This window comes from Aegilops tauschii, chromosome 1 (assembly GCF_002575655.3).
Source record: "Aegilops tauschii subsp. strangulata cultivar AL8/78 chromosome 1, Aet v6.0, whole genome shotgun sequence".
Classification (NCBI taxonomy): Eukaryota; Viridiplantae; Streptophyta; class Magnoliopsida; order Poales; family Poaceae; genus Aegilops; species Aegilops tauschii.
In genome coordinates, this window is record NC_053035.3 from 498,806,048 (window position 1) to 498,829,005 (window position 22,958).

Genomic DNA, 22,958 nt, shown 5'->3' on the forward strand with positions numbered 1-22,958 from the left:
TTCTTTCCCCTGGTGCCCCCGGTCGGCCCCCAGCATGTTGGGTTCAACCTGGATTCACCGGCGTCAATTTCGGCCCAAACCGACGAAATTTGGTCTCTTGGGACGTGACTGGGTGATTTTTTTTAGCGCCGACGATCAAAAATGTGCCTTGGGTGTTTGTTGAGAGGCGGATGAAGATGCTCTAAGGGTCGCGGTTTTAAGGTGGCTGCTAGCTCTTATTGAAATCTTATGCAAGCCTGCACCTTGTAAACACCTCCGCTCTCAGTAATTGCAAAGCGTTGCCCCCTTGGCACCAAGAGGGGAACGTGGGTCGGAGGGGAGCAGCAGCGATGGCCGGAGCCGAGGAAGACGAAGTGGCTCCTCCTGCTCCACATCCTGTAGATCCACAAGTGAGTACACTACCACGCTCTCCCCTCTCCTCTCTCCTAGGTTTTCCCATCGATCTGAGGAATCCCTTTTCTCGGTTAACCTGCGGTTCCTCCCTCCCTCCCTGCAGCAACCCATGGGACAGGGGCCGGCGGCAAAGCGGAGCAGGTCGGAGCACCACCACGGCGCCGGCGACGCGCCGTCCTTCAGGATGGAGGACCTGCCCGTGGTAATTTCCGTTCCGTCAGTTCAGTTCCTCTTTCTCATCTTCTTGATGTGTTGCCTGTGTCTTCTCCAAGGACCACAGATCTGCAACTTTGGAACATAAAAGACTGGTGTTTTCTGGGATTGGGGCTTCCGCTGTTTTAGGGCATCTTTATTAACTTGTTTTCGGCGTCAATAACACATTAACTTGCCTGCAAGGATCATGAGGGACTCAGTGAAACTGCGGCAAAAAATAAAATAAAATAAAATAATTGCAGTTTGTTTCAGATTTCTCTTTCAAATATATGCAGTTTCAGGTCACTGTGTCTACCTGTTATAATGTCAGTTCTAGTCAAAATTCAACCATCCTGAAAATACAGGTCCTTTCTTGTCACAGGATGTTCAAGCTGTTATAATGTCGCTTCTTCCACTGAAAGAGGCTGTGAGGACAAGCATTGTTTCAACAAGTTGGAGAATGCTCTGGACATTCCGCTGTAATTTATCTTTTAAAGGCCCCCGTTATCTGCATGAGAATGATACCAAAATACAACAAGCAAAATGCATTGAGACAGTAAATTGTGTTATTCAGCAGCATAGTCGGATAGGGATCAATAAGTTCAGCATCAGGTGTGGCCTGTTCGAGGAGGACTCTGTTCATCTCGACAGGTGGATTCGGTTTGCCGCCTCATCGAAGGCAAAGATAATACATCTTGATCTGAGGTTCAAGGACGTGTTCGAAGAAGTAAACCACTTGCATCTTGAGGCCTTATTAGATGCTCAAGGTAGCTCATTTCTACGGTCCTTGTTTCTTGGAGGTGTTGTTATAAAGCCACACTCAGCAATATGTGGCTTTACAATACTCAGAAGGCTTGTTCTGCAATCAGTCACGATATCCGGAGACTTTACAGGCTTTTTGGCAAATTGTGCAGCACTTGAGGACCTAGAGATGATCGAGTGCTCCGGTTTAACTAATTTAATCATACCACAGCAACTTGATAAACTCCAGCATTTGCTAATTGATGGAATGGAAGTGGAGATGGTCGAGTTTTATGCTGCAGATCTTTCTCATTTTGAGTACAAAGGGCAAGTGGTCCCCATAGTGCATCATGGTTGCTCAAAATTAAAGAAGGCAACAATAATGTTTAGTGGTAAGAAAGGACTGGCCAAGGCATTCACTGCAGTTCCAAGCATTTTGCCAGTGAAGATATTAAATGTGCGATCTGTTGCTCTATCAAAATATTCACAGGTTAGTTGAAATTTTTTTCTTACCTCATGGTTCTTGAAAATTAGTGTTGTTGCCAACGTCATCTTATTTGCTTGGGTAATATTTCAGTTGCAGAAACTGCCAACAAGACCTGACGGAATGTTTATGCATTTGAGGCACATGACTTGTAGAATAATTGTCCATTCAAGACCACAAGAAGCCAATTACGACATTGAAGTTCTTCAACTGGCCTATTGTTTGGATGCTGCACCCCAACTGGAGACATTGCAATTGAATGTGAGTGTCGTTTTATTTATTAAGAAATATTAATATGCGGACCTTGAAGAAAGAACTGTACTTTGATTAGTTTGAAAAAATGATCGCAAGCTTCCAATGCAGATGTTCTATGTGTCATCCAGTGGTGTGTCCAGTGCTGAGGTGGTGGGTATGCGCCGGCATGATCATCTCAAGGCAGTCTTCATGAGCGGGTTTCGCTGTTACAAGGCTCAGATTAAGCTGGCGTGCTGTATCTTGGGAAATGCTTCTGTTCTTGAGAAACTGACAATAGAACCAAGGATCACAGGCACAAGATATCTGGGTGATAATACCGACCTGCACAAAATTTTACCAGGGGTCTGTGAGTGGGCGCAACTTACCTCCGAGCGCTTCGGTAAGGTGATCAATGTCTCAGGTGCTCCCCTTCACAGTGAGTAAACCAATCATTTTCCCATCTATGTACTATCAAGTAATCTTCGGTAGTGTAAAGTACGCAGCATTAAGTTTCAGTGTAGATGTGAGAAGTTTATTTGTTCATGTAATGCTTCTGTAGTGACTGTTTTGGTTACTATTTGTGGCATTGCGCCATTGCCTCTCTTCTATTAGAGACAAAAAAGGAAAAAATAATCTATGTGTGTCCAATGCATCTGTTCCTTTTCCTCACTTTCTCATCATGCCTTACATCAACTTGTGAGGGTTATTTGTCATGCCTTTTCCTCACTTTCTATGTGTGCTATTATTGGAGCTACTGGAAGAACCTTAGTCATGAAAGTTCAAACAAATTTGCATCTGTATATGTTCATGTACATTTGCAAACTCTAGAAAAAGTAAAGCTGTTATGCCAGCTCACTGGTAACAAAATTTATACCACGAAACCAATGTATCGTTGGCTTTCCCATCAGGGAGTCCAAACCCCATAATCGGTGAAACTCTGGAAGCTAAAACTTCTTTGGAGGATCAGGATTTTTACATGGCAGTGGAGGGTTCTCCGTCATAGAGACTCCATGTGAGAACAAATACTTCGTAGACATGGGCCTACAGATGAAACATCACGCTGTGCGGGGAAACTAAAACAACTGATCATCTTTTCTTTTGCTGTCCCATTGCTATTTTTGTCTTGTCTTTCGTTCCGGACTTTTTGGGTTGGAATTGGCGCCCTTTGTCTGTCCAAGATATGATTACCTGGCTGAAATATGATGCGACTGGGAGCACCGATTATCTATCTTTGATTTGGGATTACTGCTATTTAGTGGCTCTCTGGAACATCTGAAATAATGTTATCTTTAGCGCAAGGCTATCAAGCATCCAACCGACACTCTCTTTTGCGTATTACTTTTCCTGCAGCAATGGATGCTTCTTCGGCCCAGCAAGGCGAAGGATCTCTTCAGCACCATCACTAACGAGTGCCGTCATCGCCTCTGGATAATTAGTAGTAGATCTTTGTGGAATGCTATCTTGCTCAAGTTTCTGTAATCCCCTGGCATCTGTTTTACCTCGCTGTATCCTGATCCTGGAGGGAGTTATGGTTCTCTGTTAGGGAGTCTTGCACTGTGTTATCTTAACTGTGGTTATTCCTATATGCAACTTTGTTTTGAGAAACTATTAATATCTAATTTGTATCCCCAGTAAACTTTGTTACCTTTTCTTATCTGAACTTTGTTATTCCTGCTCGTCTAAGAAAAGAACAAGTAAAGCTGCTTATAGATGTCTGCCTGGACTGGATAAGAAACCTGGGGACTCCCAGTTTTGGAGCAGTCTGATGGGGGTTAAAAAAACTATTTTCAGCATGTTAAGAAGACAATTGGGGATGGAAATGAAACTAGATTTTGGGAAGATTGGTGGGTAGGATCTAGACCTCTAAAAGACCTATACCCTAGGTTATATAATATCAGCTTTGATCATAATATTTCAATGGCAGAGGCTGTGAGCAGAGGGTGGCAGGGGTTTAGCTTTAGAAGAACTTTGACTAGAGAAACAACTGAACTTTGGAACAACTTGAAACAAAGATGTGAGGAAGTGAGGATACATGGGGGAAAAGATCAACCCATGTGGATGCTTACTAAAAATAGAAAGTTCTCAGTTAAATCTCTGTATTCCTTTTTGATCAATGATGGGGTGGGATTATTAAAATTCCATCTAAAATTAAAATGTTTTTCTGGCTGATGGCCAGAAGAAGCATTTTGACAAAAGACAACTTGATCAGAAGAGGATGGAAGGGGCCAAAAGAATGTGTGTACTGTGGAAAAGATGAAAATGTAGATCACTTGTTTTTTGAGTGCTCAGCGGCCAGATTGGTCTGGAGCCTGATCAAATGTGCTTTCGATCTTAGATGTATCCCAGTTAACTACAATGATTACTTGGGGGGGGGGGGGGGGGGGGGGTTGCTAAATACCTTTAAGAAACCAGAGAAGAAATTAGTCTTGGTGGGGAGTGCTGCAATATTCTGGGCTCTCTGGAAATGCAGAAATGATATAATCTTCAGATTGAGGAAAATATATGATCCAATGATATTCATTCGCCTTATGTGCAACTGGATTGTTGATTGGTCGATTTCGCAGAGAAAAAAGCCGGAGGAAAAACTACTGCAACTGGGAGCAAAACTAATCGAGCGGGTGGCAAGTGAGATATACAAGGCGACGCAGGGATGGAGACTAGAAGTTCAGCGGCTGGAAGGCTGAGGCCAGCGAAGAAAGATAGGCCTCCTCTCTTGTTGTTCGGCTTGTAACCTTGAACTTGTGGGAGAATAACTCTATGGCAAAATGATGTATGCGATGCATCTTTTGTATTCCTATGCGGCAGGGTAGTTCTTAGCTTAGTGTTGCTGTGATGCGATCTGATAAAAACCTGATGGCCTGGACGGGACCTCGTTTGTGCTCGCTTTTGGTTTCGTTAATGAAATCGGAGGGAAACCTTTTTCATTAAAAAAAAAACTGCTTATAGGTTCATTCTCCAGGTGAAAAATGAAAGACCTCTTCGAATTATATATATGCGGGTATCGAATCTTCGAGCTGTATAAAACATGGGCCTAGTGCGGCTTAGCATCGCAATGAACTGAGCGGTTTGTTCGAGTGAATGTGACCCGAAATCTTGGGGTTGCCTTGCTACAAATGTCGCTGATCACCCCGTTCACCCTGTCTATAACACCTGAAAGATGAGGAGGATGAGAGTGACAACGGCATCGCCAGATCTGCGTCCCCTGATCGGAATGCGGCGAATGAGTCTGTCTGACGGGTGTTTGAAATGCAGGATGTGACCCTAGACACATCACTGGAAGACCCGGAGGTGGCCATCTTCCAGAGGCAGCTGAGGGAGGGGCTGCTCCTGGTCCTGGACAGGCTCCCGGCTAGGGAAGGGCGCGTACTGAAGCTGTGGCACGGCCTCGAGGATGGCAGGTGCTGAATTCAGCCATGTCCAAGCTCAGGAAGGAGAACTTTGTTACCTTTTGTTATCTGAAGATCAAGGACTTCTGTGGATTCTAGTACTGCTAGCTACCTTTCTAGTGCAGATTGGCACAAAAGGTAGGTCAGCCACCAGGCGTAATTTTCATTGAGATTGTGATAAAGTTCCATTGGAGTTTGTTTATGTTCTAGTACACACTTGTCCTGATGGTGGCTGATGGGTACATGAAGGGTTTAAACTCATTATATATTGGTGGATAGACAGTGAAAAATGAAGTTCTTTATTTTTTTTAGTTTTCTTAGTCCAGTTGTTAAAGTATAATTTACATCTTCTACAACTGACTGAGTGTCGTATATGTGGTTATATCTGGAATGTAGTAAAATATATAGAAAGTGTCCCCTTGTTATAAGATCTAGTGCTTTCTGCAACAAATTCTGAACTCTACTCTGCATTCTGAACATCGAAGAGTAACAAAGCTATTTCGACTCTGGCTGGGGCACCAGAAGAAAAATCTAGCTGGGGAATCTCACAGAAAACCAAATACACAGTACACTGATCATCATACTGAAATTGAATGCACTATGTTTTTCTGTTGTGATGCCAGTACCAACACAGTGGTGTTAAGGGACCGTTTGCTCGCGGGGGCTCCATATCTCGGTAGAGCTATATCTTTTTTTTAGACAACGCTAGAGCTATATCTATCTCGCCTATTACGAGATGTAGCTCTGGCTTGCCTACATTGCGCAGCTAATGGGCCGTTTCAATAACGGTTGTACACCTTTGATTTTCTGTTCGTTTCTTCCGGTTTGCTTCTTCAGTTTTCTTAGTTTTCGACTGTTTTTCTGTGTTTTGTCACTGGGTTTCTTCGTTTTTTTGTGTGTTTCTTCATCATTTTTTTGGCTTTCTTTGTTTTTCTTAGGAATCTTCTTTTTTGTGGCTTCTCACCGGTTTTCTTTGTTTATTTTTTTCTATTTTCCTTTCTGCTTTTTTCTTTGAACACATGTCTACTTCACACTGTACATTTTCATCTACACGTGGAACATTTTTTGATACACGTTGAACATTTTTCAAATACATGATGTACATTTTCTTAAATATATATTTTGAGAATTATTTTGATCAATTTTAAACATTTTTGTTAAACCATGTGATTTTTTTACATTGTATAAACATTTCTGAAAATATAAAAAAAATCAGAATATTTATATAAAATTTCACGTACAATTATTTTAATGGTACGAAATATTTTTTATTCCTTGCAAACATTTTTTTACATTGTATAATGTTTTTTAAAAATGTCACGCACATGCTTTTGAAATACATGAATATTTTTTAATATTTTTTGAATGGTGTGAAACATTTTTTTGAATTACACTATTTAAATAAAATTATATACACGTTTTTGAAAAACTTCATGTACATTCTTCTTGTAACACGGGAATATTATTTAATTGTCACAAACACTTTTCGTAATTGAGAAAATAATTTTTAACACTGCATTGAATTTTTTGGACGATGTGATGAGCATTTTTCACGAAAATCTAGTCTCATTTAAAATAAGAAAGAATTGAGTAATAAAACAAAAAGGAAAAAACCTTGTGCCAGAGTAATAAAAAAAAAGGAAAAAACCTTGTACTCCTCTCACGTGTTTGGCCGACCCATTTCCGGAGAACTGCTCTGTATCGCAGCAAGTGATACATAGCCCAGAGCCCATATATTTCTTAAATCAAAAGAACACCCATATATCTCGCTAGACGAGAGATGGAAGCTTCCATCGCCTCAAGCGAGCGCACTGTGGGTCGGCACAAGTAGTGCTAGGTTTTTTTTTTTTCATTCTTTTACTTTTGTATGCATTTCTAAAACAATTATAAAAATATTATATATATATATATTATACATTTACAAAATTAATTTAGTCAAACATTCATCACACATTTTTTAAAAAACTAAAGAAGTGTAAAAAAATCATGCAACTTTTAGAAAATGGTGATAGCTTCCGAAAAATAGTATTTGGAATTTTAAAAAATGTTCACGCATCTCAATAATATGTTCATGAAGTATTCTAAAAAAATGATACAATGTAAAATGTGTGCATAGTTTGAAAAAAATGTTTGGGACCTCTCAGATAAAATATGTGACATATTAAGAAAATGTTTATACATATAAAAAATGTTTTTGTAGTTCTTAAAAAATGTTATGTGCCATTAAAATAAATGATCATTGTGTATTTCAAATATCTTCGACATGTTTTCGAAAAATGTTCAAAACAGGTATCTGAAAAAAATATACATCATGTATTTGAAAAATGTTCAACGTGTATCAAAGAATTGTGATCGTGTATAGTTGAGTCTGCATATAGTTGGTACAATACATGTAACGTGTTTTTTTTTTTGAGAATTATACATGTAACGTGTTGCATGCATTAAACTTGGTCTGAGGTGGGTGTACACGCTCGGCCAGGTCGTGGTTACGTTTTTGTAGCGTATGGGTGAGTCCACGATCCGAAGCCGTGGGATGGTGCGTTTGTGGCGTAGTTTTCGCCCAGTTTGTTTCTCATTGAATAAAAGGAAAGAGAACGAAACGCCGAGGAAGTTGCGCGGCACAAAATACTCGTTTCCTTGTGTCGTACTACTGTGTTTCTTTCCATCGTCTACGCATGTGTTCGTCGCTCAGAGAGAAATCCGGCCGGCGCGATCCGGTGGTAGGGAGTTCCCCAAGGTGGGAAATCAGATTCAGGATCACCGACATCAATCTGACCACGGCCACTCCAATTGCACCAGATAATGCTAGAAAGATGTTGAAAAAGGTTTGTGCGATTGTCGTTCCTGATTGAGTCTAATATACAAATGCGAAATGGGCATCTATATCGCATAATCATCTTGAATCAATCGTCCGCGAAATCTTGGGCTACTGCATTATAGAACCGGAACACGAAAGGCTCTCATGCGGTCAGCTCTTCTTACTGCTAAAAAATGTTTCGCCGGATGGAAGTCAATCCTTGTGAATAAGTTTGTTGAGCAGAAAGTAACGCCCTTTGAGCGTTACAGGCAAACTGAGGCATGTGTGTGGGATGATTTTTTGCGGCAGAAAAGCACACGTGAATTTAAAGAGAAAATTCGGGAGGACAGAGAAATTGCCATATTGAACTAGTTCCCACATCATATGGGAAACGTTGGGTATGCGGGCAAGGCCAAGGTTTGAGAGCAGGAGGATGAGCAGCTTGTGATCGCCAACCTTCCCCCAAATTTTGGCTACATCCATGACCCGGGAACCATAAATTGGGTAAGAGCAAGAAAACCATCGCACAAGTCATCGGGTGTTACTGAACAGATTCTCTGAACGCTGAAAATACTCTGGATGTCGATGGTGCTGATGGTACTGATGGCGCTGAAAAGTGACCAGAGAAGATATTGAAGAAGCTTGTTAGTCATCAAGAAAACCCTGACCACAATTTATTTTTACTTCTGCAGTATGATCAAATGATATTTTCTCCTTGTTAATTAGGAAAGATAAAGAAGCACAAAATGACTTTTTCATGGGAGAAGTGCTCCCAGAAGTATTGGGATACCCTGAGGTCCCTGGTGAGGACATTGCCGACGACCCTGCCCCAACCAGCAAGCTGAAGACAAAGAAATGCTGGTAATCTTAATGTGTTGTGTATATTTTTTAGGTTTCACTAGGTTCTTGTTGCTATATTTACGGATGAAGGGAAAGTATATTATTTGGATTCTTATAAACAGTCAAATACCGATTTTGGGACCTCGAGAAGCTACTTGACAGGTGTATTTAAGTTCACATCAACACTATCTAAATTATATAATAAATGAATATTAGAATACATTTCTTTTGTGCATTTTCAGACCATTCCAACTATACATTTATGAAGGAGGGACAACAAAGTCTGCCTTAAATAATTTCATACACATCCATGATGTTCCGGTGAGTACCCACCAGAAGAAGTTGCCACATTGTACATTATTTGTTTGATGATATCACCACACATCTCTACAATATTTATTAGTGTCACCAACAGCCAGAAAGGGGCACCAGTGTGTGGGTTCCATGTGTACAGCATGAACCTCGTGATGAGTAAGGCTTCGGCGGGAAATCCTATAAGCAGGGAGGTAGTACATTTGAACTCACTTTTAGTTTTTCTAGTTGATGATATTCTTGCGGTTTGATGCTGGGAGTATCATATCAATCATTACAGAGTTTTTAAAACATAACCGGAAACAAGCTGTGGAAAAATGACCTAGCGGCAATAAGTGTCATGGTAGCTGAATTCTTGCTTGAACATATCTTGAAAGAAGGGGGAGTTTCGGCTGGATGAATCCTGACCCGTGATGACTTTTTGGTACGGGTGAATTGGGATCACTCATTCTGCATTCTTTCATTCTTACTGCATTCAAATTGTTGCATGTATATTGTAAAATGTCGTAGTTTTGATCTTCAGGTCTGTCGTATACTTGTGTTATTAAAGAAATGGTACCTGCTCTTTGTCAATGAGTTTTATGCGTCTTTGTCAGTAACTTTTTATGTGATGTGATGTCATGCTTGAGATGTACTATGCTATTTTCTATGCTTGAGTATTGCCTGCCAAATCAGAGAATTTGGGGTAGCTATAGCAGGAAATTATATGAGTGATATGTTCAGTATTGCACGCGATTCTACTAGACAAACCACCACCAAAAGAATTGGAGTATTGCAGGCGGTATCAATCCGCCTCCAGCACGAAACCAACGCAGACAATTACCATGGACTATAATAATGCATGGTGTGCAACCTTTAATTACTATCCTTAATCACCAGAGTTAATAGTAGTAGTATCAATAATGCATGGTAGTACTTCTAGCAGTGTGTTGATTGGCAGTCGGCCTTCAATTCATCACCACAGCCGCGCGTGCATGCATGCCGTGGTACGTCCTGCAGTCCGAAGCAGCGCACGTCTGGGCCGTGGAGCTATGGCAACGTCGGCTGCAGTGACGTCGACGCCTCCATGTCCATGTCCACCTCCACCTCCAGGAACGCCGCCGTGGCCAGTAGCATCTCTTCTTCCAGGAGGTGCACCTGCACCACGCGTGAACATAGCATCGGATGAACAGTTGTTGATTTTGCACGGTTTTGATGCATCACTTTGACCATTAATATATATCAAAATACATGAATTGAATACGTAACAATAGTATCATCGTATTTGCCTTGCAAAACAATTCTATTTCATATATCTTCATAATAATTTTGTAGGTATATAATAAGTGAAAATCGTACTCAAAGTTATGCGATGTACTCAAAGTTTGCAATGCATGGTCCACTTAGATACGACTGTAACTAAATCACGTAGTACGTGCGAACCTTGCGATTTGATTAGCCCAGTTGTTGGTTCAGAAGGTCATCCTGCTGCTTCAGGAGCTCGTCCTGCACCCATCAAAACAAGGAGGAAGAGAAGCCTCTGTTGGCACAGACCCGTACATCGAGTACTTTCCGACGTACTTTATACGACGCGATTCAGACAATCTGTACTTTTGGCCGTCGAGATACACGAGTACGTATTCAAGGAGCAAGCTGGCAGGCTAGTAGCTCGATTGATTCTCACCGTACCACAACGCACGTACGCGGCGTACGCCTACACGTACGCGTTGCCGGCTGCCGATTCTCAACTAGCAGGACACGTGAACACAAGGCGTCGATGTATGGCAACAGAAACGTGCCGTTCCTGATTATCTTATTGCTTTGATCTGAGTTACCAAGATTACACGGGGTACATAGGATTATATAGAAGCTAACCTAGCTAACTACTACAAGTCCTATTCGGTGACTTGTTTCTGGTCCGAGCGGGTCCCAGACTCGTGGTTAATTCCAACAGCCTCAACGTTAATTTGCATGTGATGTGAGCAGGGAGATTTATCAACGTAGCTTGATGCGTAAAATGTACGTACTCCGATCCTATCCTGCTTACCTTTCTATGACGGACTTTTCCCAGTGCCGACCCGACGTGGTGCTGCAGATCGTGGAGCTCCGCCGCGGTAACGCCGGATGACAACAGGTCTTCTTCTCCGGTCTGCCTCCTCAGGCTGCCCTCGAGATGGTCGATCTCTTGCCTCAACCTTGCCACCTCCGCCAACAGTTGCTGCACGCACGCACCAAAGATTCATTCATTATTAAGTGTACAAACTGTTCGTTCTATGTACTACTGTAGGTAGTATGCGTACGTGTTTGCTTGCTTGTTAACGAACCGTACGTACCTGATGATGATCACCATCTTGGTTTGTGTCCTGGACCTGGAGCTGGGTGCTGGGAGTGCTCTCGCGCTCGTAGCGCTGAATGAGATCACTCCAGCTTACCAAATGACAAGGGGAGTACCATGTCACAGCAACGTACTATACTGTAGCTAGCAGTAATCTATGGATACGCATGCACGTAAGAAACGGACGGGACAGATCAGCCTAGCTACCTTGTATTCGGACTGCAGTAGTCGCCGGCGACCTTGCCGGTACTGGAAAAGACGACGAGGCCAAGGCTGACGTCGTCGTCGCAGAGCACGGCTAGCCCACGCGCCTTCTTCAGCAGCGTGCCGCGCCGCTTGCAGAAGGTCACCCGCCGCGAAGCGTCGTCGACGATCCTCTTCACCTCCAGCTTCCCACGCCTCCCCATCTTAATCTCTTGGGAGTTGGGACTAGCTAGCTCACAAGTAGTAGCACGAAGCTCACAAGTGGCTAGTTCGCGAGAGAAGCACTGTACTTTATAATCAATCAATCCTCCATTAATCTCGGCATATGCAAGTCCCGGCCAGTATGGCCGTCCAAGAAAAGTGGTCACTATGTTCACACTGACGAAATTGTCATCTCAGCACGCACGCGGAGTTAAGTCGTCGTCGATCGGAATTTGTCTCGTCACGCGAACTGGGACTTCGACGGTCATAATTAACGTCTCGGTGCAACAACTAGCCGGGTCTTGACGGTCTCCATGCGGTGCTCTATAATAAATGATTCTGTTGGCAGCGCTGAATTCCTATTCTACTCCAGATGGTAAACATGTTTATGGTATTCCGAGGAAAAAAAGTGAAATTGAAGCTATAAAAATGTTTCAATGAATAGCAAGGTCCCGAATGTCTTCACTAAGATATCACATGTGCCATTCCCTTCATGAAACTTCGTATGTGAGTATAATGGTCGACCAAGAGTTTGATACCACAAAATTTCAGGACTTTTTGATTTTTTTAAACTATTTTCTGGACAGACCATACAAAAAGACTTTATAGCCCAATGGTTTATAGGTTGCAAAAAAGAATATTTGTCTCTTACATAAATGTCGTTACCTGTCAAGGGAACACACATAATCAGATTAGTCATTTAAGTACTAATGAAGATGGTAAAGATATAAACGATGCAAGGTATTAGACCATTACATTTCCCGGTGACGATCTTTCATCTTATGGAAACGATCAACAATCACTTCCTTCAGAATTGTGTTCCAGCAGTTCATTTTCGACAAAGCAAATTAGGCCATGGAGCAAATAACCATCACCAATTTTCTTATGCAGTGCCTTCTTCACAATCTTAATAGCTGAAAAACATCTCTCAACAATGGCCTCCTTGTATCCACCATCAGTTTAGACAGATTACCTACTTTGTCCAAGCTAGAAAACCTTGTATCAAGGAGTATATTGTCGATTTAGAGGTCACGTTCATGCTCCAGCGTTGCCATATCTTTGTTATTGAAGCCATCAGGATAAACTTTAGCTAATTTCAACAACTTCTCCATGTCAAAACGATGAAAGAAATCACTTGGGCTCGAAGTAGGGATGGCCATGGGTAGGGTACGGTATGGGCGGGTACGACCTTCTTCCGCCCAAACCCATACCCACAGAAATCTTCTATACCCACCCGTTTCAATATACATGGGCATAAATTGCTACTCATGCCCATACCCATCGGGTATCCTATACCCAATGGGTATCCAATGGGTACAATGGCATTTAAATTTTTAAAAAGTAGAGAAATGAGTCTAAAATTCAAGTGATGATGGGCGAGCAGTATAGCTAGCATCGACGCGGCCTCATCCGGTGGGTGGCCTCTTGGAGGAATCAAGCGAGTATGAGCAATGGTTAGTGGTACCCCGACGTTGTGAGAGGCGGCAGTGGAAATTGGGGATCGCTAGATCGAGAGATGGACAGGTGTTCGATGACGATAAGTCGAGATTTCATCACTTGAGGAGACACATATGACGCAGGAGTGGCGAGCAAATACGTTTGCCCCTATGTGCTATGGACAATTTAGGGAATATGAGATTTAGGGTGGGCCATGAGAGTTGGATGTTCACTCCACATATCATAGGAGTTAGTTTCATTTAACATTGTTTGTGAGTATCCATTGGCTTACCCATGGGCGCAATTTAGTACGCATATGCCCTACCCATATATTTTACGGGTATGGATACCCATTACCCATGACCATGGGTACAAAACCTCTCCAAGTCTTTCCCATGCCATTGTTTTCGGGTAGGGTACCCACGGGTACCCATACCCATGGGCAAAACTGGCATCCCTATCGAAGCAGCCATGAATATAAGCAACTTAGATTTTACCTCATTAAATTTATCATTATTCCTAATTCTACCACCACCGGATTGACGCCCTGGGATCCTACCCCCTCCCAACGCCAAAGGGGCAGATAGACAGAGAGGGGACTGGCAGTATCGCTAAGGAAGATGATAGATCGGTCGCCCTTCTTGTTGGCCTAGATCATGGAGAGGGGAATTATTACATAATCTTAGTTGTACCAACGGTGTGGTCCACTCCATGCTCAAGCCGATGCAATCAACTCTGAATAAAGTTTCAATGAGGAATTATGATTATATGTGGAAACTAATATAACTCTGATAATGGATAATTTAAATAAAAACTACAGGAGAAACATACCACCCCCATCTGGGTTGTGCGACCCAGCTGCTCCGGCGCTCATCCGACATCTGAGGCTTCTGCAGCTGGTTTCGATTGCTTGCGTAATGGATTGGGTGCCATATCAGGCCGCGTTTGCCGGCCTTTGATGGTATCCTTGGCTGCGTGGCATGGTCGTCTGTTGTTGGCCGCAACACCATCAGGAGGTGTGCGGTGCTAGTTGTCGTGGTGCTGGCGCTGGTTTGGTTTGAGCTTCATGGTTGTTGTAGTGGCGGTGCGGTTTTCTCAGTTCCATGCGATTCCAGCTCACCGGTGCAGGTGTGGATGGAGCTTCGACTTGGTCTTGCAGGTTGCCAGTGGCTGGGCTCCTTCCCAGGGGTTGGTTAGGTCGAAAGCCGAGTGTGGATTTTCTAGCGGTGTCGGTTTCTAGTGGAGTCCTGCATGCACGCCATGTGTGCATGTACACATATGGGATACGTATTATCAACTGCATACTATGCATTGTGCAACCCATGTAGATCATATTACCTTCTCTCTATGACGTGTGGGACAGCTAGCGAGGAGACCCCACAACAAAGTGAGTAGTGGGTATGGTTTGTAATCAAAAGGTAGTATGTCATCTTTTGAACCAACCCACAGCAGAGTTACATCTCACCCACCAACTCTTTTCAATTTGATTATATAGTTTGTACTGATTATATAGTTTGAACCAAATTTCCGATTGACAAACCGTTGAATATTAGTATTCACGTTATTTAAATCTTCAAAACAAGATAAATTTTGAACACTTAGTATTCATGATATTTAAATCTTCAAAACGAGATCAATTTTGAACACCTCTAAAACAATCAAATACAAATCATGAAATCATATTGAAACTTATATGAAACTATTACATGTGTGTTTCATCGTATTTTTACATGTTTCTTTAAACTTTTTTGATTACATGGTTTCACTACTTTTCCATTCCAGATTTCACTATTATTTCATTCAGGTTTCATTTCTATTTTTGGAGCTTTCAAATAAGTTTCATGTCATTTTGTCACAATATCTTTCATGGTTGGGCTGGACACTAAAAGTGTTCTCTTCACATATTTTCTACACGATATCATTTCGATATCATCACAATTTTACATCTTTTCAGTATTTATTCATGCATTCCTCTTTGCATGTCTCCGTTATTGTTTCATTCCATTATTCTATGCTCTATCTCAGATTTGGTATAAGTTTTATTATGGTTTATTACAATATCTTTTGCAGGTTATTATTATTGGTTCACTTTAGTTTCATTGCCGTATCATCTCACATTTCACATGAGTTTTATTCACTAATCTGCCAACGGATTCTAAATCGGATCATTGGTTCAAAAGTTAAAAGTGTTACAAATTTTAGAATCAGACTAAAAATATGGTTGCATGGACCATGGGATGAAAGAGTAAAATAGTCTAAGTGCAATGAATCCTCTGTTCCTATACAATGGATGATTCCACAAAAACATCACAAAACAGTTAAATTCGGTAGAGTACTCGTATGCATTATGTACAGCTGCACACATGGCGAATGCAGGACCCCGGTAGAAACCGGCACCGCTAGTTTTTTCATTTCCGATGGAAAGCCTCAAGGCGCTGGAGAAAGCTTGGTCTTCGACGGGGTCAATGCTAGCAATGATTGCACTCATGGGCATCTTTCTCCTCCTTGGAGGCCCGGTCTAAGAATGCTTGCTCTCTACTAGGTTGCGTCTCCTAGGAGATGAGGTTGCCATGGTAGCTAATTGGTGTGGCTGGACTCTTCCCTGAGGTGGGCTGAATTGTTGTGTGTAGTTCAGGGCGAAAGCTTGGCTTTTGACGGAGGGCGATATTGATGACGATGGCATCCATAGACATTTCTACCTTGCAGGCGTTTTGCAAGATTCTGTCCGGTACTCTCGGGTGGCGGTCACATTGGTGGTGGTGGTCTAGCTTGGTCGGCGTCGGTGTTGGTTTTTCCCTTTTTCTTATTTGTTTGGTTTTTGCCCTACTTTCCCTCATAAACTAGCCACTATGTAATTGTTTACTTTTTCTCTATCAATATGAAATCGACAGAGCACCAGCCATGCGAGTTAAAAAAGGAGAATCACAAACTCCAAAGGTCGGAAAATAATAAAATATGCACTTCAAGTTAACGTACCAAAAACATGTGTGTGCACCGGCAAATTTTAGACAAAGCAAATGTACATATGCACTGGCTACCATTATAGCTACAATTAGCTAGAGGGGTGTTTTCTACCCTCATATTTTGTTTGTTTATTTGTTTTCTAAATATTCACAATTGAAAATGCTTTATGTGTTGTCTTTATACCGATATGAAACCCCTTACAAATGAAAATAATTTCTTGCCTTAACCATGGAGGTTCACTCCTCATCACATCATGTGTATTATGGACATTGTAAAACTTGATCCAAAGTTGTATTTAATTGGTGAACTTCTTTTTCAAACAAACCAAGAAGTAAGAGGTAAACAAAGACACCAAGGACAAGGACATGCACGAACACAAGCAGGAAAAGTACTAACGCTAAATGGGAGGGCAGGAGTCAAACAAACTATATTTTCCATTGAGCGGTTAATGGAAAGGGGTAAGAACATCTCCAACCGGACCCCCGCTTCCCCCTCTAAATGCTCCGTCGGACAACTCGAACACCGCCAAGTCAAAAAACAGCCACCTAACCCTCCCCCCCTCCAAAAAAAACTAGCGCAAACGTTCAGGCTGTCCGGCACCTATCATATCTAGCCCATAAATGTGGCGGATATAGGGCCGGCCAAATGCGTCCGCCACATCGGGCTGATCGGCGGGACCAATGGTGGAACCCATCGGTCCAACCCGAAGCTCGCCAGGACCCGAGTGAACTTTACCTGCAAAGAGAACACACATAATTGAATTAGCCATTTAAATACTAACGAAGATGATAAACATATAAGCGATGCCAGGTACAAGTTTGAATGAAAATCATCCTGTTTGTTTAAATTTGCAACAAATTTGTTTATTTTTGTTAAATTTTATTTGAAATGTAATTGGATAATTACGGATGGTTTTCCTCTCGCATCATGAATAGATATTGGGTACATTTTGAGAGGCAGCTTTGGAGATGCCTTAGTAACAAAGCTTACTTGTGACTTTTCTAGTCTACCGTGCGTGCATGAGTGAGTGAATAGTAAAGTTTCAGTCAGGCACTAGGACATGCGTGCATGTGAGGAAGGACGGCACGACCGGAAGTGGCTAAGGTGGGACCTTGCATCGGGCGGATTGTGACGTGCGGTCCCAAGGGTAAATGCACGCAGGGAATGGGCAGTTCCATACCTTTTTTTGAGGGTCAAAGCAAAAGCTTTATTACGTAACCAAGTTAGGCATATCGCCTACAATCAGTCCAGCCACAGACGGCGGAACATTAACATCCCAAAGAGTGGGTTCATTCACATTACACTCATACCCTAGCTTAGCAAGTTCATGCGCAGCAGCGTTGGCTTCCCTCCTACACGCCATAACATCACACTTTGAGAACCATAGGCTCATTTGGGTCTTTAGGTCGTCCAGAACAGAGGCGTACGCCGAGAAGCTTGGCTCCTTCGGCAGTAGCGCCGACTGCAACAGCTGTGAGTCCGTCTCCAGGCAGATCCGGATCGCCCCCAGATGGGTTGCTAGCTCCATTGCGCCAGCCGCCGCTTGTAATTCAGCTGCAAAGGCATCGTTGATGTGCTCGCACTTTCCCGCCATGCATGCAACGACGTCTCCTGTGTGGTCCCTCGCAATCACTCCCCATGCAGATTGGTTGCCTCCCGGCACAAACGCACCATCAAAGTTGAATTTCAGCACGTCCACTTCCGGCGGTCGCCACTGCGTTTTCTCCTTCGGTTTGCTGTGGTTCTGCTTGCCGACTATATCCCAGTATTCCGTGGTAGCAGTCCGAGCCCGATGCACTATCTCCTCCGGCCGGGTTCTTCCCTCGTTCTTCCTCAGCCTATTCCTCTCGTTCCACCACTCCCACCAGAAATACAAGATCTGCACTCTGTCTTCCATTGGCAGCGACCACAAGTGATCCATAACATCCCCCACAGCGTCAAAGTTCTGCATAGCCATTCTGACTCCCTCTTTTCCCAGAGCTCGCCACACCTCCTTCACAGCCTTGCAACGTATAAAGAGGTGGCCACCATCCTCGGTGTTTCTGTTGCAGAACAGGCATCGGGTATCCTCAAGTTCCATCCCTCGAGCTACCAGATTAGCCCGCGTAGCTAGGGACACTGGTAGAAAAAAGCCCTTTAGTCCCGGTTCGCAACAGCCTTTAGTCCCGGCTGTGCAACCGGGACTAAATATGCGCGACTAAAGACCCCCCCTTTAGTCGCGCCTCTTACGGACCGCGACTAAAGGCTTTAGTCCCGGTTCTTGTGGCTGACCGGGACTAAAGGCCCGTCCACGTGGGCGCCCGTGGTCCGTCGGGGCGGAGGACCTTTAGTCCCGGTTCTCGTGGCCAACCGGGACTAAAGGGCTCCTCCGCAGGTTTAGGGTTTTAGCCCCCCTAAACCTGGTTTCTTTTTAGTTTGGAGTGTTTTATTTCTTTTATATTATATTTTGTGTTTTATTTTAATTTTGATAAAGTTTCAGTACACATATTTTACGCTACTATATACATGCATATGAAATTTCAAACAAGAAGAATTCAAGAGGAATATATAATATATATTCAATCTCGGGTGACCATATACAACTTCGAACAAGTTTCCATACACAATTAGGATGGATGACCATATACAACTTCGTACAAGTTTCAATCTCGGGTATGCATATAAATTTCTTCGTCCTCGGTATAGTGTTCTCCTTTAGGATTGATGACTTCCCTCATGAAAAATCCTGCTAATTCTTCTTGAATTGGTCGGAAGCGAGCTTCTGGACTAAGCCTCCTCCGCAAGTTATCCGTCGCGTTCCGCACGCTATCCGATGCCTTCCGCTCAGTGGTGTGTCTCCGGATGTTCTCACAAACATAGTATCCACATAGATTGGTCCCCGGTGGCTGCTTATCCACATTAACTAACCTTCTGAAATCTAGCTCATGTTTGAATTCACCGACAATTTCTTCTGAGAACCGTCTCCAAACCCTACAGGGCAAAGAAAATTAAATGAATAAGGAAGTTATTAGTTACTTGATATTAGGAAATGAACGAAAGAGACCGATCGATATAGAGCTCAAATGATTGAAAATAATTACTTTTGCAGCATTTTTCTCATGTCGGCCCAACGCTTTGGATCCGAATCCATAGAGTCCATGATTAGAACTCTGGAGGTGTGAAGTTCAATATTTAGCAGAATCCAGTGGAACCTGCGGACACGTTACATGCACAGTCATGCATAACTCATCGATTAGACATACCATGCATGGAGTAAACAAAAGAGAATGGGCACAAGAGAGAAACACTCACCCAAAATGGTAAGGAAATAGAATATGACTTTTGAGTTGATGCTTTCTAAGAAACTTGTACAGGTCTTTCTCCACGTCTTCGGGGTGATGTTGTAACACATGTCCATTAACGATATGTGGGTCAATGAACCCAACATCATGGATGTTTCTTATTTTGCATTCCAAAATCTTCAATCTGCATAATAGCGTACGCAACAATATAATTAGGACAATATATATATATATAGTGCAGGCAATGAAGAACGAGATGAGGTAGAAATAAATCACTTACAGAACGTAGCAACTCAGCATAGATTTGTCGAGGTCGCGCAGATTGAACAGCTGGAACAATTCACTCATATGAATTTCTACAGAGTACCGTTTGGTGTGATGCTCCTCTGTAACATCCGCATAAACATATTCTTTGTCGGCCCATGTTATGAATTGCTTGTACCAACGTAGCAGATTTCGCATTTGTGGTGGTAGACTCTTTTCCCGCGCAGGCTCGACGAGAGGCCCATTCCGCACATATTGTAATGCTATCTCACATACTGGCGCATCCTCAAGGCCTAAGAAGGCACGAAGAGTCAAACCCATCTCGGACGCTTGTTTCATGGCACCCGCTACAGTCAATCCAAGTGCTGCCGCAGCTGCTATGATCTCGGGGTCCTCTTCCGGACCGGCTTTCACTATGAGCGGGGGGATCGATTGTTTCTTCTGCATCCCGAGCTGGTCAACTTGTTTCCCGCTTTTTTTACTTTCTTCTTTCTCCTCCTTCAATATTTTTGCTTGCCTACGAAGTTCATGTCCATAGTCGTCAGGCATATTCAGCTCGGCTTGGGACGGTGTCGTCAAAAAATCCTTAGCCCACTTCTTTTGCTTCTCAGTGAATACTTGCTTGGGCTCAGGCTCTTTTTTCGCCTTCATATCCGCCTTCCATTTCTCATAATCAGCAGACGCGGCCAATTTGGTTTCAGCTTCACTAAGTTCCCCAGGCCTTGGGAGGAGAGGCTTCAGTGATGGCTCCGGTACCCTTGTGGTCTTAGGTACATAAGGGTCCGGGTTTATAGTCCAGGAGCGGGTTTCCTTGTTGTCCGCCTGCTTCTGCTTCTTCGCCGGAGGTGGATTGGGGGGCGTCGTACCCGCCGGAGGAGGATTGGGGGGCGTCGTACCCGCCGGAGGTTGTGGATCGGGGGACGGCGTCGAATGGCGTGAAGGAGGTGTAGGTGAACCACCACGACCACCACCACCGCCACCACCGCCACCACCACCACCATCGGAGGGGGGTGGACTTGCTAGCCTTGGCGCCTCGCCTGGAAACACTATGTACTTCTTTTTTCATAGAATGAACTGGCGCTTGACATCCCCAAGTCTTCTCTCCCCTTCGGGTGTAGGTTTGTCAATCTCCAGGTCCTCAAACCCTTGGACTATGTCTTCCACCGTGACACGAGCATAGCCATATGGAATGGGGTTGTTGTGGTGGAGTGCTCCAGGTGTACAGGGTAAAGCACTGCCGCTAGCTACCTTCGTGGAAACGTTCCCCACGGGATAATGCAGATCACATTCTTTCATCTCCTTTACATCATCCACGGGGTAGTGAGGCTCCGGTGCACGAATCTCGATCATCGGTGCAGTAGCACCAGGCGGGGCATCCGTGGAAGCCACGCTGCTTCTCCGCTGCTGGCTTCCGCGATCCGCTTCATGATCTTCATGCGGCCCTGCAGCCGATTTTTCTTTCACTAGTTCATGCACGGTCTGCTTCAACTCATGGAGTTCCGATGCAAACTTCGTCATAAGATCTGCATCCCGGTTCGTCTTTCTCTTACGGCTTCTGTAACAGTACGGGTCATTGTCCTGTAGTCGAAGATGGTTTCTTGGCCAACATGTACAGCTGATCTCCAACATCATTGTCATTCATTAAATGTTTTCGCAACCAACTGCCGAAAGTCTCCATGTGGGCCTTTCTAATCCAGGATTCAGGCTTCCCCGGGTTGTCCGAGCGTAAAATATTCTTGTGTTGCTCGAAGTACGGAGCCACCAAGCTGGAATTTTGCAGAACTGGTGGTGTGCTTCAGTCATAGAATGACCGTCCATACATATCGTGGATTCCCTTCCGATCTTGCCTTTTCCACTTAGTCTCCCCTCGTGCTGCGATTGAGGAATACCAATCAGCTTAAGGTCAGGAACATAGTCAATACAGAACTCAATTACCTCCTCATTTCCATAGCCCTTGACGATGCTTCCTTCTGGCCTAGCACGGTTACGAACATATTTCTTTAATACTCCCATGAACCTCTCAAAGGGGAACATATTGTGTAGAAATACAGGACCGAGAATGGAAATCTCTTCGACTAGGTGGACCAGGAGGTGCGTCATAATATCGAAGAAGGATGGTGGGAACACCAACTCGAAACTGACAAGGCATTAGACCACATCGTTCTGTAACCGTGGTAGATCTTCTGGATTGATTACCTTCTGAGAGATTGCATTGAGGAATGCACATAGCTTCACAATGGCTACTCGAACATTTTCCGGTAGGAGCCCCCTCAAAGCAATCGGAAGCAATTGCGTCATAATCACGTGGCAGTCGTGAGACTTCAGGTTTTGGAAATTTTTCTCCGCCATGTTTATTATTCCCTTTATATTCGACGAGAAGCCAGACGGGACCTTCATACTGCTCAGGCATTCAAAAAAAAATGACCTTCTCTTCTTTGGTAAGAGCGTAGCTGGCACGACCTTGAAACCATTCCGGATGCCGGTCATCTGGGTCTTTCAAAAGTTGCTGGTCCTGCCGTGCTTCCTTTGTATCATTTGTCTTCCCATACACGCCCAAGAAGCTTAGCAGGTTCACGCAAATATTCTTCGTAACATGCATCACGTCGATTGCAGAGCGGACATCTAGGACTTTCCAATATTCTAGCTCCCAAAATATAGATTTCTTCTTCCACATGGGTGCGTGCCCGTCAACTCCCCGCGGAACTGATTGTCCGCCAGGACCCTTTCCAAAGATGACTTTCAAATCCTTGACCATATCAAATATCTCAGCACCAGTACGTTCTGCAGGCTTCGGCCGGTGATCTGCCTTGCCGTTGAAATGCTTGCCTTTCTTTCTTACGTTATGATTTCGGGGAAGAAATCGACGATGACCCAGGTACACGTTCTTCTTACAATTAACCAAACGTACACTTTC

General features: G+C 43.5%; 3 protein-coding genes across 8 annotated transcripts; 1 reads left to right on the forward strand and 2 right to left on the reverse strand.

The window, feature by feature from the left end:
* Nucleotides 1-223: 223 nt before the first annotated feature.
* LOC109762586 (F-box/FBD/LRR-repeat protein At5g22700) lies at nucleotides 224-5,035 on the forward strand. 6 transcript variants are annotated; one of them, XM_020321456.4, is made up of 6 exons: nucleotides 224-389; nucleotides 497-595; nucleotides 968-1,816; nucleotides 1,904-2,071; nucleotides 2,174-2,444; nucleotides 4,609-5,035. In XM_020321456.4, the coding sequence occupies exons 1-6, from the start codon at nucleotides 330-332 to the stop codon at nucleotides 4,671-4,673; spliced, it is 1,512 nt and encodes a 503-aa protein (XP_020177045.1). In that variant the 5' UTR covers nucleotides 224-329; the 3' UTR covers nucleotides 4,674-5,035. The 6 variants fall into 6 exon arrangements, with proteins under 6 accessions (XP_020177045.1, XP_020177041.1, XP_020177043.1 ...); XM_020321452.4 differs by having other exon boundaries at nucleotides 225-389; nucleotides 2,174-2,480; XM_020321454.4 differs by having other exon boundaries at nucleotides 225-389; nucleotides 2,174-2,465.
* Nucleotides 5,036-10,102: 5,067 nt separating this feature from the next.
* Nucleotides 10,103-12,207, reverse strand: LOC109762581 (MADS-box transcription factor 30-like). The gene is made up of 4 exons (XM_020321448.4): nucleotides 11,901-12,207; nucleotides 11,692-11,785; nucleotides 11,406-11,576; nucleotides 10,103-10,516 (listed from the first exon to the last, which is right to left on the reverse strand). The coding sequence occupies exons 1-4, from the start codon at nucleotides 12,098-12,100 to the stop codon at nucleotides 10,409-10,411; spliced, it is 573 nt and encodes a 190-aa protein (XP_020177037.1). The 5' UTR covers nucleotides 12,101-12,207; the 3' UTR covers nucleotides 10,103-10,408.
* A 4,901-nt stretch (nucleotides 12,208-17,108) lies between these two features.
* LOC141039210 (uncharacterized) lies at nucleotides 17,109-18,579 on the reverse strand. The gene is made up of 2 exons (XM_073506537.1): nucleotides 17,740-18,579; nucleotides 17,109-17,234 (listed from the first exon to the last, which is right to left on the reverse strand). The coding sequence occupies exons 1-2, from the start codon at nucleotides 18,577-18,579 to the stop codon at nucleotides 17,109-17,111; spliced, it is 966 nt and encodes a 321-aa protein (XP_073362638.1).
* Between the last annotated feature and the right edge of the window lie 4,379 nt (nucleotides 18,580-22,958).

Coding starts and splice junctions, on each gene's coding strand:
- LOC109762586 (XM_020321452.4), top strand. CDS start 330: ATGGCCGGAGCCGAGGAAGACGAAGTGGCTCCTCCTGCTCCACATCCT. Junction 390..496: donor CACATCCTGTAGATCCACAA/GTGAGTACACTA, acceptor CCCTCCCTGCAG/CAACCCATGGGACAGGGGCC. Junction 596..967: donor GGATGGAGGACCTGCCCGTG/GTAATTTCCGTT, acceptor TTCTTGTCACAG/GATGTTCAAGCTGTTATAAT.
- LOC109762581 (XM_020321448.4), bottom strand. CDS start 12,100: ATGGGGAGGCGTGGGAAGCTGGAGGTGAAGAGGATCGTCGACGACGCT. Junction 11,786..11,900: donor TACTGCAGTCCGAATACAAG/GTAGCTAGGCTG, acceptor TCATTTGGTAAG/CTGGAGTGATCTCATTCAGC. Junction 10,517..11,405: donor GAAAAGTCCGTCATAGAAAG/GTAAGCAGGATA, acceptor CGCGTGGTGCAG/GTGCACCTCCTGGAAGAAGA.
- LOC141039210 (XM_073506537.1), bottom strand. CDS start 18,579: ATGGAACTTGAGGATACCCGATGCCTGTTCTGCAACAGAAACACCGAG. Junction 17,235..17,739: donor CGTCTGTGGCTGGACTGATT/GTAGGCGATATG, acceptor TTCTCTTTGCAG/GTAAAGTTCACTCGGGTCCT.